The sequence below is a fragment of the Sinohyriopsis cumingii genome, chromosome 17, assembly GCF_028554795.1.
Source record: "Sinohyriopsis cumingii isolate HCF-2022 chromosome 17, ASM2855479v2, whole genome shotgun sequence".
NCBI lineage: Eukaryota > Metazoa > Mollusca > Bivalvia > Unionida > Unionidae > Sinohyriopsis > Sinohyriopsis cumingii.
The window spans coordinates 93678915-93692832 of NC_142977.1; the positions used below are offsets into that span (position 1 = coordinate 93678915).

The window sequence follows — 13918 nt, forward strand, 5'->3', positions numbered from 1 at the left end:
TCATCACCCTTTCTTACCAGTGCAATTGTATGTCTAGCCCCGAAGATAACTTTTCTAACATTTCTGCAAAATCCAAATATATGAGATAATGGAATTGCGCATGAGAAATTTCTACGATTACCTCTTAACATCGATCGTAGTGACGAAAATCCTAAGTTGAATTCTGAATTAACATCATGAACAACTGGCCACACATCAGCATCAGCGTTATTGGCAAAATTTCTTGGTCGTCTTATACTGTACTCTCTGTGATCTGAGTGATCAGAAGTGTCTTTGGCGAACATCATTGTCGGACCGGCTGATCTTGTATAATCATCTGAATATCTTGCTAGACCTATTATCGCTGTGGCAACATCAACGTCTTTTTGAATTGATTCAATATTTCTTCCATCAATCATGTATGTGGCACTGTCAAACAGCGCCATAATACCGTTGTTAACAAAACCGATTCTAACATCAACTCTGTACTCAGTATTATCTTCTTTTATAATTTCACCTTCTACTTCAATAAATGCTTCGGCGGGTAAGAAATATCTACTTGTATCCTGAACTTGTAATTCGATTCGACCACGTTGATTTGGTTGTCGTGCGTCATAAGAATAAAATTGATAATCGCGTATTGATTCGTCTTTGAGAACCAGTGCGTCTATATCAAACGCCGGATTGGATACACGTTTGAAAATCTATTATAATTGCCGTGATCTAAATCATTGTCGCCTTGACTTGCCAAGGAAACGAAGACCGCTTCCTGCTATTAAACTTGAAGCTACATTTTTTTCTTCTTCTTCAGATAATTCCGCTAGTTTTTGATTTGCGGCTTGATTTATTATTTTACTGAAATTTGCGGGCATAACTTCAGTGCTGGCCAGTTTCATTGGTTGCTGCGGTTTTCTTTGTACTAATCGAGCTAGTCTGTCCATGCCTGTCGAGAACGCTTCACTGGCAAGATTACCAATAGCGCCAGGAATTTTATCACGAACAGCCTCAATACCCTTCATCCCTAATTGTTTTGCAATCGGTATTGCTTTTGGAACCATCCTTCTAAATAGACCTTGAACAACATCACCAAGTCCATCTCCGTAAATTGTTTTGTAATTTGGCAGTCGTGAATTTACTACCCTGACCATGATCGGTCCACGTTGAGCAGTGTGTATAATCATTTTTATATACTGATTAATTTATTGTTTAGTCGCTGTGATAATCATCAGCAATTTCATCAATATGGGAACGATAAATGCTGCTATCCATAATACCGCCTTGAAATAATCGTTGACAGATATCAGCTGCTTCATTAATTATTTCTGAAGAATTATTTCCTGCGTGTTTTCCTCCAATCAGTATTTCTAGTCGTTCTACGTCAGAAAGAACATTATTAGGACAGGCAATAAGACCACTTCCTTGAGTAATCAAAGGAAAACCACTTCCAGTTGCTCCAGGTGCATCATCATGAAATTCTTCTTCTGGAGATTGTTGTCGAAGAGATTGTTGCGCTGGTCTAGGAAGTTTTTACTTTTGTGATGAAGGAGATTGTTGCAATGAGGAAAATTGTACTTGTGGTTGTTTTAGTACAAGATAATTATCTATTGCGTTAATAAATGCAATATATTTAGTATCACCGCTTCTAGCTTGATCAACTCCATAGTGTATACGATATATCCATTTGTACCAATTATCATGACCTATAGTATCATTCGCATACACGGATTTTAAAAGTCTGCCTCGTCGATCATAAGTTTGCACGGCAAACTCAGCTAATTTATGTTTCTTTAATTTCCTTTATGGCGTTAATACTTTTTTCAGTAAATTTATCGTTTATATAAACTTAGCCCTGGCTTGCTCCGTTTCTGTTTCTGGTACACGATCTTTCATATCACCTATTTCAGTACGAATTTTACCAATACCTTCAAGTCTTTCTTCGCCGACGGGTGGAGGTTGAGCTGCAGCTATTTCAGTTGGAAGATCTCGTAAAATCTTTTATGTTTTCTTAGTTTTCGCTGCTATTTTTTCAGTTTGCTTAGCGGTTTTTTCTAACGGAGGAAGTAGACTCTCTGTAACTTTTGTAACAGGTTTAAATAACTGCTCCGCGCCTTCTGTAAATTCAACCTGTGCTTCTTGACGTTCTTGCAATTTTTGTCTAACAGAATCACGAACAGGAATAAATTTCTTTATTTCTTCTAGTCTTTTTCGAGCTAATCTAGCGGTGTGAGATTTACTAGCCGGTGGCATTTATTAATATGATGATGATTTAATTAAGCAGCAGAGGGGGCGGGACCTCAATGAGACGTCCGGTGGGTAAACACAAATTTCGACAAAAAAAAAGTAATCCAATTAGAGAAACTCTCGGTCAAGTTACACGCTTTGGTTTAGCGTCAGTGACCTTATTTTTTTTGTTTCGGAAGAAGCTTTTATTTTAAGCAAATGACGTTTCAGACAAGTGGTTTGTTCGCCCCCTCTGCTGCTCCCTTGACAGGTTAGCTGTGGATTGTACATAGGAATGACCGTTGATGAATGTGTCTGTTAACTTTTGGTCTCAGTTGCCATACTTAAGAGTACTGATAAAAAGTTAACAGAAGCCAGGTGATATGATACCTTATTTTGACCAGTGGTCTGCATGCATTTTTGTACATAGGAATGAGTATTTGACCAGTGGTCTGCTTGCATTTTATGCAAGGTCTTTATTGTAATGTGTAATTACTGGTGGTGTTTCAGGTAGTCATTCAATTTGTCACTCCGTATATTTAAACCCCGTGATTTTCACCTTCACTGGTAAAATCTGGTTCCTAGAGGTAGACCTTAACGGCAGTGATAGTGACAACGGCTTCTATAGCATATTTTGAGAATTTTTTTAAATGTAGGTTTTTATCAGCTTTTTATAGTATTTTGATATAGAAAATGCTTTTTATTGTTTTTGTGCAGTGTCAAAAAGGTTGAACATTTTGTTGTTAGGATTACATTTGTTTAATATTTTTTTGCATGACAGTTTATGTTTACTATGCTGGAGACCACTAACAGCTACCTTTGTAAGTGTTGATTAGTCTGGTTTATGTACAGAATGATGGAAAAGAGGAGGGGCTTCTTTCAGCAATATTGTTTGGACAACTTGCCAATAAAGGGCTCTATCAAAATGACTTCATGATTGAATAACCAAAATACCTTTACCCCTAGTGAGAGCTGCAGTAGCTTGGTTGAACATAGGGACTCGTAATCCAAGGAACTTTGCTTTCATAACCTTAACTCTTGTCAGAGGTGAATCACTAAGAACATCAAGTTGACGTGCATTTCTTTATCTACTTTCAAGGCTATTTTATGATATGGCTGAATAATGATGTTCCAATTGCATTCAGGAGGAGTAACAATAACACCTATAAGATGGCCACCATGGTGGCCATACTGGATATCAGATAACATCATCGGAATTTAGGATCAACTAGACAACTCAAGTCTTTGGGTGAAAACTTCATGTTATCATGGCCATCCATCCATTCTGGATGAGTAGTGACAATATTTTCAATCTGTTTGCTATACTGGAGGTCAGGTCTGCACCATTTTCATTTTGAACCAACTAGATGTAAGAAAAAACTTCTAGTAAAACCCCCTGTCAATACAATCATCTATTCAGGAAGAGTGGTAATCACAGTTTTTTTAATAGATGGCAGCCATACAAAATGTCAGATTGCACCATCTTCATTTTGGACCAACAAAACATTTTAATAAGTCTTTCTGTCAAAACCACATGTCCATATGACCATCCATTTTGGAGTATTAGCAGTAACAAACAATTCAAAATGGTTAACATGGTGGCCATTTCATTAGGACCAACTAGACCGTTGATGAATGTATCTGAAGTTTTGGTGTCAGTTGCCATACTTAAAGTAGAGTAATAATAAAAAGTTAACAGAAGCCAGGTCATATGATACATTATTCTGGTATATGACCAGAAGAGTTCAAACAGAAAATCCATTAAATTACTTCTTAAAAACCACTTGGCAGAATTTGACCAAACACACAAAGCATCCTAACATGAATGTTTTCAAGGTTACACAAATGATGCTGATCCACCAAATATGGCTACTGTTGTTTAAATTTGAAAAACCTTTAACAGCTTCTCAAAAACCATTAAAAAGAAGTCGACATGCCACAATACTAAAATATACAACAAAAAGCTTTATCTAGGGTTCTTTTTCTAATTAAGTACTGTTACATAAAAAGGGAACATCCTTCAGAGCCAAGAATTCAAATGGTCCAGGAAGATTATGGCAACGTTTTTAACAATGACACAAAATACAGATTATACAATCTTCATGCTTTTATTAAGAACTGTTGCTATTTCCATAAATCTCCAAGTTTTGTACATTAAATGCTGATGCAGTAATTGCTTTTTGAGAGATCACACTGTCCACATTTTTGTGATATTCATAAGAAAAGAGCTGTGAAGAAAATTATTATAATTCCCCATTTGTTCTGACTTGTCTGGAGTCCAACGCCTCATCATCCAGCAACATTTTTCCAAAAACTCCATTTTGAAAGTCTCGTAAAATACTTCCAGCTACTACATGAAAATCAGGCCTGAATTTCTCCTCTTCTGTTGCTTCTTGGAAAAACTTACTTTTCTGTACTTTTAAAACCATTTGCTTTTCTTTTGCAACATGTGTCAAAAACTGATATACATCATCTGTTGGTTCATGAATGTTATAGGGTTCCATGTAAGCATAATGTTTTCGTTTATTCATCCAGAACAACATATAGTCGACAATTCGTTCTTCTCCTACCAAATGATACGGGACGCATGCACACAAGGCTAGCCTCATTCCCACTTCAATATCTGGAATATATGGGGTCAAAATTCCAGGAGTGTCGTACACAAAGACTGAGGGATTATTGTTTACTCTGACTTTATTCATGACACTAGTTGTAACGCCACATTTTGCCCCTACAAGAGCGCCTTTTCCTTTGTTTGTGAATGTTTCTCTCAGTTTGTTTAGTATTGTTGATTTTCCTACATTGGGTACTCCAACTATCATAAGGTGGTAATCTGTATCTCCTTCCTTGCGGTAAGATGCTGATGATTCAATTTCTTGCCAAATGCTTGGAAATACTGTGTTCTTTATGTATTTGGTAACATGTTTGTGCTTACAGTTCATATGGAAAATGTTCTTGATGCCTTCCTCTTTTATTTTCTGCACTATCCTTTCCTTTTGCTTGTCATCAGCAAGGTCAGACTTGGTCAACAAAAGGATGTGAGGTCGAATCTTGGTAATGTTTCTGATTTGTGGATTTCGGCCAGAAAATGGAATACGTGCATCATGGACCTCTATTATTGCATCAAGATTCTTTAGTGTCGACTGGATCTGATCAAGACCTTTTGCCATATGTCCTGTAATTATAAAACAAATTATAACAGTAAGCTGGTGAACAATTCAGGTATCTGTGAATAAATGCTAGTTATGAATCAATAAACTAGGATTAAGATATTTGTTGAGGCTGCCTTGGCAGAATGTTGACAGAAATTACTTCAGCATGACTGTGTGTTTAATCAGTGTCCATCCATCCATTCATACCACAAACCAAACTCAATGCTAAACTCTTGGGTAAATAAAAGGCAGGATCAACTCATTCATTATCAGACTTGTGCAAGATCTTAAGTGGTTAACAAACCAATCATGTAAGACCACTCAATTAATATACATGGATTATGCTAGATTGGGAACTTACGAGACATTGATGATATAATCCAGATTCCAAGGTTACACATAAAAATATGGCTTCCAAAGTGGCAACAGGCCCAATTAGATGCAAGATCACCTCATCACTATTATGTGTGGATCTCACTTGTTATCAAACTTTTCCAAGACCATGATAATATAAGTCCATATTCCAACTTTTTATGTTAATGAAAAAAAAATGGATCCTAAATATGACCTCCAGAGTAGTAACAAGCACTACTGATGGACATTGCATAATGAATGTTACCATACTACAGGCTCTCATTTTATGCTAGCCTGCAATCGTATGGTTTCACTAATGTTTTTTTAAATATATATTTGAAGCCATAAGGTGCATTATTTTTGATAATTTCCATAAGTTATTTTCTTGAATTTATGCTTTTATTCTAAAATGGTTTTCTTTACAATTTTCATAATTGTGATAAGGGGAAGAATTCCCCAACTCATGATTCTTGATAACCAATACCATGGGTTACTTCCCTTGCTTCATTTTACTTCGGAGAGAGTTTCAGCATCTTAGAATATTTCTAACTGGGCTGAATTTCATTGTGATGCGCAGATCTAGCTCATAATAAAAATCACAGGACATCTTGATTTAAATCTATTTACAAAACTTTACTCAGATCAAAATATAGTTGCTAGAGTGGCAACAAGTGTAGTCAAAAAGATGCACTCACTTCATTATGTATAGAACACACTCAATTTTGATAGGTTTATATGATCAAGATATCAAAAACAATGTTGCAAGTTGTATCAAATTCTGATTTTAAAAATTGTGGCCTCCAGAGTGGTAACAAGTTCAGCCAGTCAGATGCAAGGTCACTTCATTATTATTGTGCATCATACCCCATTTTAGGTGAACACAAACACTATTTGATTGGAATATAAAGAGCCTAAGATACAGCCAAAACTGGATTTTTACAGTTGTGCTAAAAACTGACTGATCATTGTGAGAGACAAATGATTATTGATGGAGAAAAGAAAAAGAGAAAAGTGTTAAAATATTTTACTAAAAGGTTATGACATTTGTGACATATTTGTAGAGAGTATCCTAAAACCATTTAAATGGAGATGTATGATTTGAATTTTAAACATTATAAAGAACAGAAAATCAATTTAATTAGTTATGCAAGCAACAAACTATAAGTGTGTGCATATTTTCTTTTTTTAAAAATTTCATGCATGACCTTAAATAAAATAGAATTCTATATTTTATATGATACTGTGTGTGATATGATGTCACAGTATTTCAGATTTTCCTGTTATTTCTTTCTGTATAGCATAGCCTAGATTGTGTTTTCCTTTATATACAGGTTGACCTTAATTTTTTTATTCTGCATCATGTTTGATTTAATAAATTATCCAAACCAGTGTAAACTATTTTTAAAAAATGGATCTGTAGATATCAGTGCTTTTCAAAAGTGGCCTTGCCGCTGGTTCTTAACATAGTTTATATCTTCTTCAAATCAGTATCACTGTACACAGTCTATTAACTAGCCTGTCCTTTAATGTCATACAAAACTAAGATCACATGATTACCATATTTGTCAAGCATCAAGATTGAATCTATGGTGGTATGTCAATGTCTTTAGTTTTCACAATTTCTGATGTCGTCTAAAATCGAGAGATATTGGCCTGAAAACCTTTCCACGTTATCTGTGTACATGTAATCATTTGCATTAGAATAATAATAATAATGTTGACTTAGTACAGTGTCTAATCTTTAGAAGCTCCAAGCACTATACAATATTAGATAAGACATAAAACACATACAATGACTATGATTATAAAAACATGATGAAATTACAAAACAAAAACATACTGACAACAATTAATGAAGAAAACATTAAGTCTTGAAGTCTGTTCTTGTACAAATAGACGAGTTTTAAGAGCACCTTTAAAAAGGAAACAAAGCCCTTGTGTCTAAGATCTATGGGCAATTTGTTCCCTGTAGCTGGGCCCTGATAAGCAAAAGAACATTTCCCATATGACTTTGTTTTAACAGTGGGAATAATGAGAATGTGAGTGTCGGAATTGAACGTAAGTTTCTAGATGGAGTGTACATATGGTTAAGTTAGACAGGTATACTGGACAGAAGCAAATCAACAAAATGTAGTTTAGTGAACAGATTTTGTGTTTGCTTCCAGGTGTAAAAGATGACCATTATTAGTTACAAAGCAGGTGGTACTCTAAAGATTATCTGAGCAGCCATATTCTGAACTTTTTGAAGTTTCTGCAAGATATTTTGAGATAAACCAGGCAGAAGTGGCATAAACTGAAAGAAAATTTTGAATGAAGCTGATGCGTCTCAGCTCCAGATATGCAGCCTTTCACAGGTTCATTACATGTTGGTGTAGCGAGAGCATACTGTTGAGACACACAGGTTTGTACAGACTGTGTAATATAATGCTGGCATCGCTGTTACCTCTTGCGTGAGGTAACGATCTGAATGAGAAAGTCTTCGTATGGTTGTCAGCTTTATCATCATTCAGCTACAGCTTGTTATATGTCATCACCTCTCTATGTCATGGATGGTAGCCTCAACTTCAGCTGGGTAGCTAGATTTGTAATAATGGATTGTCATCAGCAAACTGATGAGAGCTGGGCCAAGAATAGGGCCTTGTGGAACACCAAAACACATTAATTAGGCTGGAATGTTTTCCATTTATAAGCATAATTTGTGTCCTGTGGACCAAGTAGGACTTGGGGGAAAAAGTGACTTCTGTCCACTCTGTTCCAACGTTATAGTTTTTAGGACTGTTTTTATGTTTACTCACTGTTTAAACAGACCTTTAGGTCTGTCTGTTTAAACAATAAGCTGTACATATACCAGTTTGCTTATGATTTGTTTAACTGAAGTCAATTTTAACATGTTTCGTCAACTTCAACTTGTGTTTCATCTTGATTTCACTTCTGTGCAATATCTGAAACTTTTCAAATTAGGACACAGTATATGCTACCCTAGATATTCTTGAGGATTACACAAATATCACAGTAACTCCCCCGGATAATCTGGAACCTATATAGCATCAATTGATTGCTTCTCACAAATATCTGATGTAAACTGGAAACTGGAAATTATGTGTGTGTTGTGATTTAAAAAAATAGCTTTAACAATTTTAGTCAAAATGCAACAATGTCTGTAGTGTGGCAGTTTAAAGTGATGTCTAGCAGTGGGGCATCATGCCACAGACATGCAGCATCATGTCCCACCCAGTCACATTATCCTGATACAAGGCCGACCGGTCCTAACACTAACCTCTTAATGCTGATCGCCAAGCGAGGCAGCTGCCAGTACCATTTTTATAAGTCTCTGGTATGACTTTGCCAGGGTTGATTCAAACCTATGATTTCCTGCATCCGAGGTGGACATTCTAACCACTTATGCCACCAGAGTGGACCGAAACTGGAAATTAAATGCATTTTAATAAAGAGTACAGAACTACAAAGATGATATATAAAATCTTGAAGTATATTTACTTATCTGCCGATGGCTTACTTTAAGATCTGTAATACAATTGCAGTCTGGGTTAACAGAAGGAACAAAACTGCCATATCTTTTGACTATGAAAGTTATTACGAAAATTCTTCTTATAAAGATAATGAAAACTTCAATCTTTTCAACCAAATAGGTTTTGTCTAAAATCCCTTTATAGCTGATATATTTGAATGAAAACAGTATAGATTAAAGTCAGCACAAGAAATTACTGCATTATATGCCCTATTCCCCATTAACTACAATGTACATGATATAACATGGCCAGAACATGATTTTGTAATGTCAAAATGGTCAAACTTTAGTCTTATGATGTAAGACTCCTCAAAAGTTATGCTTCTGGGTTGCACCCAAAAATATAAATTTCAGATGAGGAGTCTTATTATGTAGGACTGTATTAAGCTGTTAACAAAAGGTATGGATTTTTTTTTAATTTTAAGTTATTCTTTCACACACTAACTGCTACATGGTGCACAATTGTTAATTGAAAGAAACTGGACATCACTATTATCATCATTTTTAGCCATTTCTTTACAATCTGAGTACTATCAGACATTTCCCATAACACTTGTACTGAACTGATCATTAACCAATATACTCCAATGCTATATTTTTGTGAGCTCTATATTATCACAGCAAACAGGCTTTTCCAAATAATTCTGGACACATGGTGTCTAGTGGTTGTCTACAGATATAAAGCTGTAGCCAGTAAGAACAAAAATATCTTATAGCACAATTTACTCTAAAATGTTAACATTTTTTTAACAAGTTTATAATGAAAAAGAAGGAACATCATTATGTGGTAAAGTGTATGTGATTCCGTTGATATTAATATAAAGAACTCCAGTTGAACTTGCTATACATGCTTTGGCTTTGATTTAGTCCTACATGTAAGACCTCGACGTTGATATTTATGTTTTGGGCATCAGGGTGTTACTGCCTAACTAATGGCGCTGTGTAGCGTGTTTTGATGTCAACTAACATCATAATGAAAGCCAAATTTTCAGGAATATCTCACACAACTGGCAACTAAAATAATGACGCTTTTCTACAAAGTAAAGTCATAATGTTTTAATCAGACTTTACTTACTCTAATGTCTTTTCCCTAATAAATTCAAACTCTCACCAAAGAGCTGGACGTATTTTCAAGTTTCGTTGGCATAGATTTCAGTTGGCTGGAAAGCCGGGAATGCCGAAATCGGGTTATGTTTAAATATTATTCTTTAACGAAATGAATATATTATGCCTACTGGAACTGTAAGCAATTGTTTCGTTTTGTTCAAGAAACATATCCCCGACCTGAACCTACTTTGACATACCTCGACTACCGTCGCATTTCAACAAATTCAAATGTATGTCAACGGAACAGGAAAATGCGTCCATTTGCTAGTGTCGGATTTTGATTCCAACAATCATAAAACAGCACATATCAATTTGTGGAAGTGTTGATATGGGCTGCCAAGTGTGTGAGATATTCCCGAAACTTTTATTACTCATTCCAATGTCAAATGACATCAGAACACACATTACAAACCCATTATTTGCGTAGTAAGACAAAGCACTAAAACAAAAATAATAGCTATGTCTTACATTGTAGGAATAGCTTTGATTATGAAATATATTCAGTGTCTGATATTTGATGATTATAGATCATATACTGATGGTGACATACATATCCTTACAAGGTTAAGGTTGCAATTTCATTCAATGGTAGCCAATATGGACTAAAATTGACAAAATGTTGCTTATGATCATACTTATACGTAAATAAGACAATAACATTTAAACTTTTTTGAAATCAGTAATATTTCTATAATAATAATGATATTAATAATAATCTTTATATATTTATATTTCTTTGCCCACAATGCATTTACAATTCATATAAAGTTAAATAATAATTGTTTTTAATTTGTAATGTGTTGTTATTCATGGATTTCCACTAGTCCTACATGTAAGACCTTGATACTGATATGTTTTGGCGCCAGGGTCTTACTGCCTAACTAACAGTGCTGTGTAGTGTATTTGGTTGTCGACTATCATCGTAAGGAAAGTACAATTTTCAGGAATATCTCATACAACTAGTACTAAAATAACGACGCTTTTCTACAAAGTAAAGTCATAATGTTTTAGTCAGATTTTACTTACTCTGAATCTCTAATAAATTCAAATTCTCACAAAAGAAATGGACATGTTTTCAAGTTTCGTTGGCCTACATTTCAGTTAACTGGAAAGCGATGAAAGCCGGGAATGCCGAAATCGGGTTAAGTTGAAATATTATTCTTTAACGAAAAGAATAAAAATATATTATGCCTATTGGAACTGTAAAGCAACGTTTCATATCGTTCAAGAAACATATCTGCCACATGAACCTACTTAAACATACTTTGGCACACCTCAACTACCGTCGCATTGCAACAAATTCAAATGTATGTCAACGGAACATGAAAATGAAAATGCGTCCATTTGCTAGTGTCATATTTTCATTCTGCCAGGATAAAGATAGCACAGTAAGTATATTAATTACACATAAATTAGTGGAAGAGTGTCCATATATGCTGCCAAATGTGTCAGATATTCCTGAAACTTTGATTACTCGTTCCGATGTCAGCGACATCGGAACACGCTATATAAGGCCGTTATTTCGATAGTAAGACATAGCATTAAAATAAAACCAACATGTGCTATGTCTTACATTGTAGGACTAGGATTTCCATTTTAATTACAATTGTGTGCTCGATTTGTCCACTGGATCCTTTTGTTTATTATGGAAATATTATGTCGGTACAAACGTGGACATTCCTTCTCATAGGAAAGTTGCAATTCATGTTTATTATAATACGTGCCTACCCAAGCTGGGCAAATACTGCGTTAATATTGAGTTGTCCCCCATGGTACGTTAATCTGTCAGCCAGCATAAGCTGTTTTATTTACATTTACGCGGTTCGATTGACAAGGATTGCTTACAGTTATAGAATGAAGGAAAGTCATTTAAACTTTACAAATTACAAGTACGCTGCAATAACAAGACAGTTTTAACATGTACCGATAAGAACATTAAGTACCACGATAATAAAGCGTTCCAGGCTATACGGTTGTCCTTAAAGGCATTGTCAATTTGAATCCTAAACATTAATTCTCAAGTAATATAATGTACTTCACCTGGAAACCATCGAAGCAGGTTTTTGTCTGGGAGAATAAACTTTTCTCTTACTCTTGTTAAACCCTGAAACGCTTGGCGTGCCATTGCAAATTTTACTTAATGCTTTTAAAGGAGGTAGCCATTAACAGTTCCCGGATATTCATGTGCAGGGACTATTCAAAATATCATTGGTTGTATGGGACGCTCTACAGTTTTCAATGAACTTCTGAGAGCGTGGCAGCTGTAAAATGGAGTTGTTTACATTTGCAGCATGCACAGCGGATTGAATTTTGTTACAGCTATATGTTACTTTCATTTACTTTGGCTGAAATTTCTTCGGATATTGTACTTGTGGAAATTGTGCAGGGTCTAGCATACCTACCAACTAAACTGAACGCCCCCTTGTGCAGAAAGAAAAAAAAAAATCAACCGAAAAGAATCAGTCTAATTTAGTCTCACGTAAACTATCTTTAACTGTTATTAAAAATAGGAAAAATTAATGTCGCCTGCCTAGACAATACCAGCTTATGAAAGTGCAACGAATGAATTACCAAATACAAATTTTTTTTATTTAATTTGATTTAAAACAAGGGATTATTGGCTCTTTTTTTCTTCTCTCTACAATTTGCATTTTAAGTCCATAACAAAGTTGCAGTAATAACATTAAAACTGAGCACTTATTTCATTGATTGTTTGAACGTCGTTGAGTGCTATTTTCAAGACCTGTCATAAGATAGTACTAACATTAGTACCCCTACTTCATGGACCACGTCGAGGCCACGCCATATTAGCTAGTTACAAGACTATAGTCGTCCTCCAGAAACTTACCCTTTTGGGAAGTATCATTAAGCCTACCCTCGAGTCTCTTTCAGTATCGCATAACTTGAAGGAAATGCTTTGAGTAGTGAAGGGGGACGATTCAGGGACAATGGGACTTATCATTAAAAACACCCCTGGGACGATATAGGGACTATGTAAATTTAACATGGGGAAAAATCGTGGGACGATATAGGGACAAGGGGAATTAACATGGGGAATAAATCGTGGGACTGTCTAGGGACAAGGGAAATTTAACATGGGAGAAAAAAGCAATTCTAGGGACAAGGGGAATTGAACATGGGAAAAAATGGGGTAGGCAATTGAAAGTCTATATCTTTTCGAGAAATGTGGGTGGCCCTGAAAAGGGCCTTTGGGTTTCGTCTTCTTCTTTTAATTTCTTCTATTTCTCCACCAGCTTCTTATTTTCTGTCCTACACTCTTTCTCTTCTTTTCTTTCTTTTCTTCATTCTTTTTCTCTTCTTTCTGCTTCTCCTCCTCTTCTTTCTTCCTCTTCTCATTTTCTTCTTCCTTTTCAATTTTCTCGTTCCATACTCTCATCCTTATCCTTTCCTCTTCATCCTCCTTCTCTTCCTTTATTTCTTTCATTAGAGCACTGATCATTTCCTTTACTTTTCTTAAATTGTTGATCTCCATCTTCACACGATGGGGACACTAAGAATAGTGGTCCTCGTTTATGTTAACCAACATTTGCTCCATCATACCCAAATTGTCCAGGAC

At 35.4% G+C, this 13918-nt stretch overlaps 1 protein-coding gene across 2 annotated transcripts; it reads right to left on the bottom strand.

The window, feature by feature from the left end:
* Positions 1–4288: 4288 nt before the first annotated feature.
* On the bottom strand, positions 4289–12539 carry LOC149779442 (mitochondrial ribosome-associated GTPase 1-like). Of its 2 annotated transcripts, none has more exons than XM_089940106.1 (2): positions 12382–12539; positions 4289–5374 (listed from the first exon to the last, which is right to left on the bottom strand). In XM_089940106.1, the coding sequence occupies exons 1-2, from the start codon at positions 12464–12466 to the stop codon at positions 4443–4445; spliced, it is 1017 nt and encodes a 338-aa protein (XP_089796232.1). In that variant the 5' UTR covers positions 12467–12539; the 3' UTR covers positions 4289–4442. The 2 variants fall into 2 exon arrangements, with proteins under 2 accessions (XP_089796232.1, XP_089796233.1); XM_089940107.1 differs by lacking the exon at positions 12382–12539 and adding an exon at positions 8983–9109.
* Between the last annotated feature and the right edge of the window lie 1379 nt (positions 12540–13918).

Coding starts and splice junctions, on each gene's coding strand:
- LOC149779442 (XM_089940106.1), bottom strand. CDS start 12,466: ATGGCACGCCAAGCGTTTCAGGGTTTAACAAGAGTAAGAGAAAAGTTT. Junction 5,375..12,381: donor CCTGCTTCGATGGTTTCCAG/GTGAAGTACATT, acceptor TTATAATTACAG/GACATATGGCAAAAGGTCTT.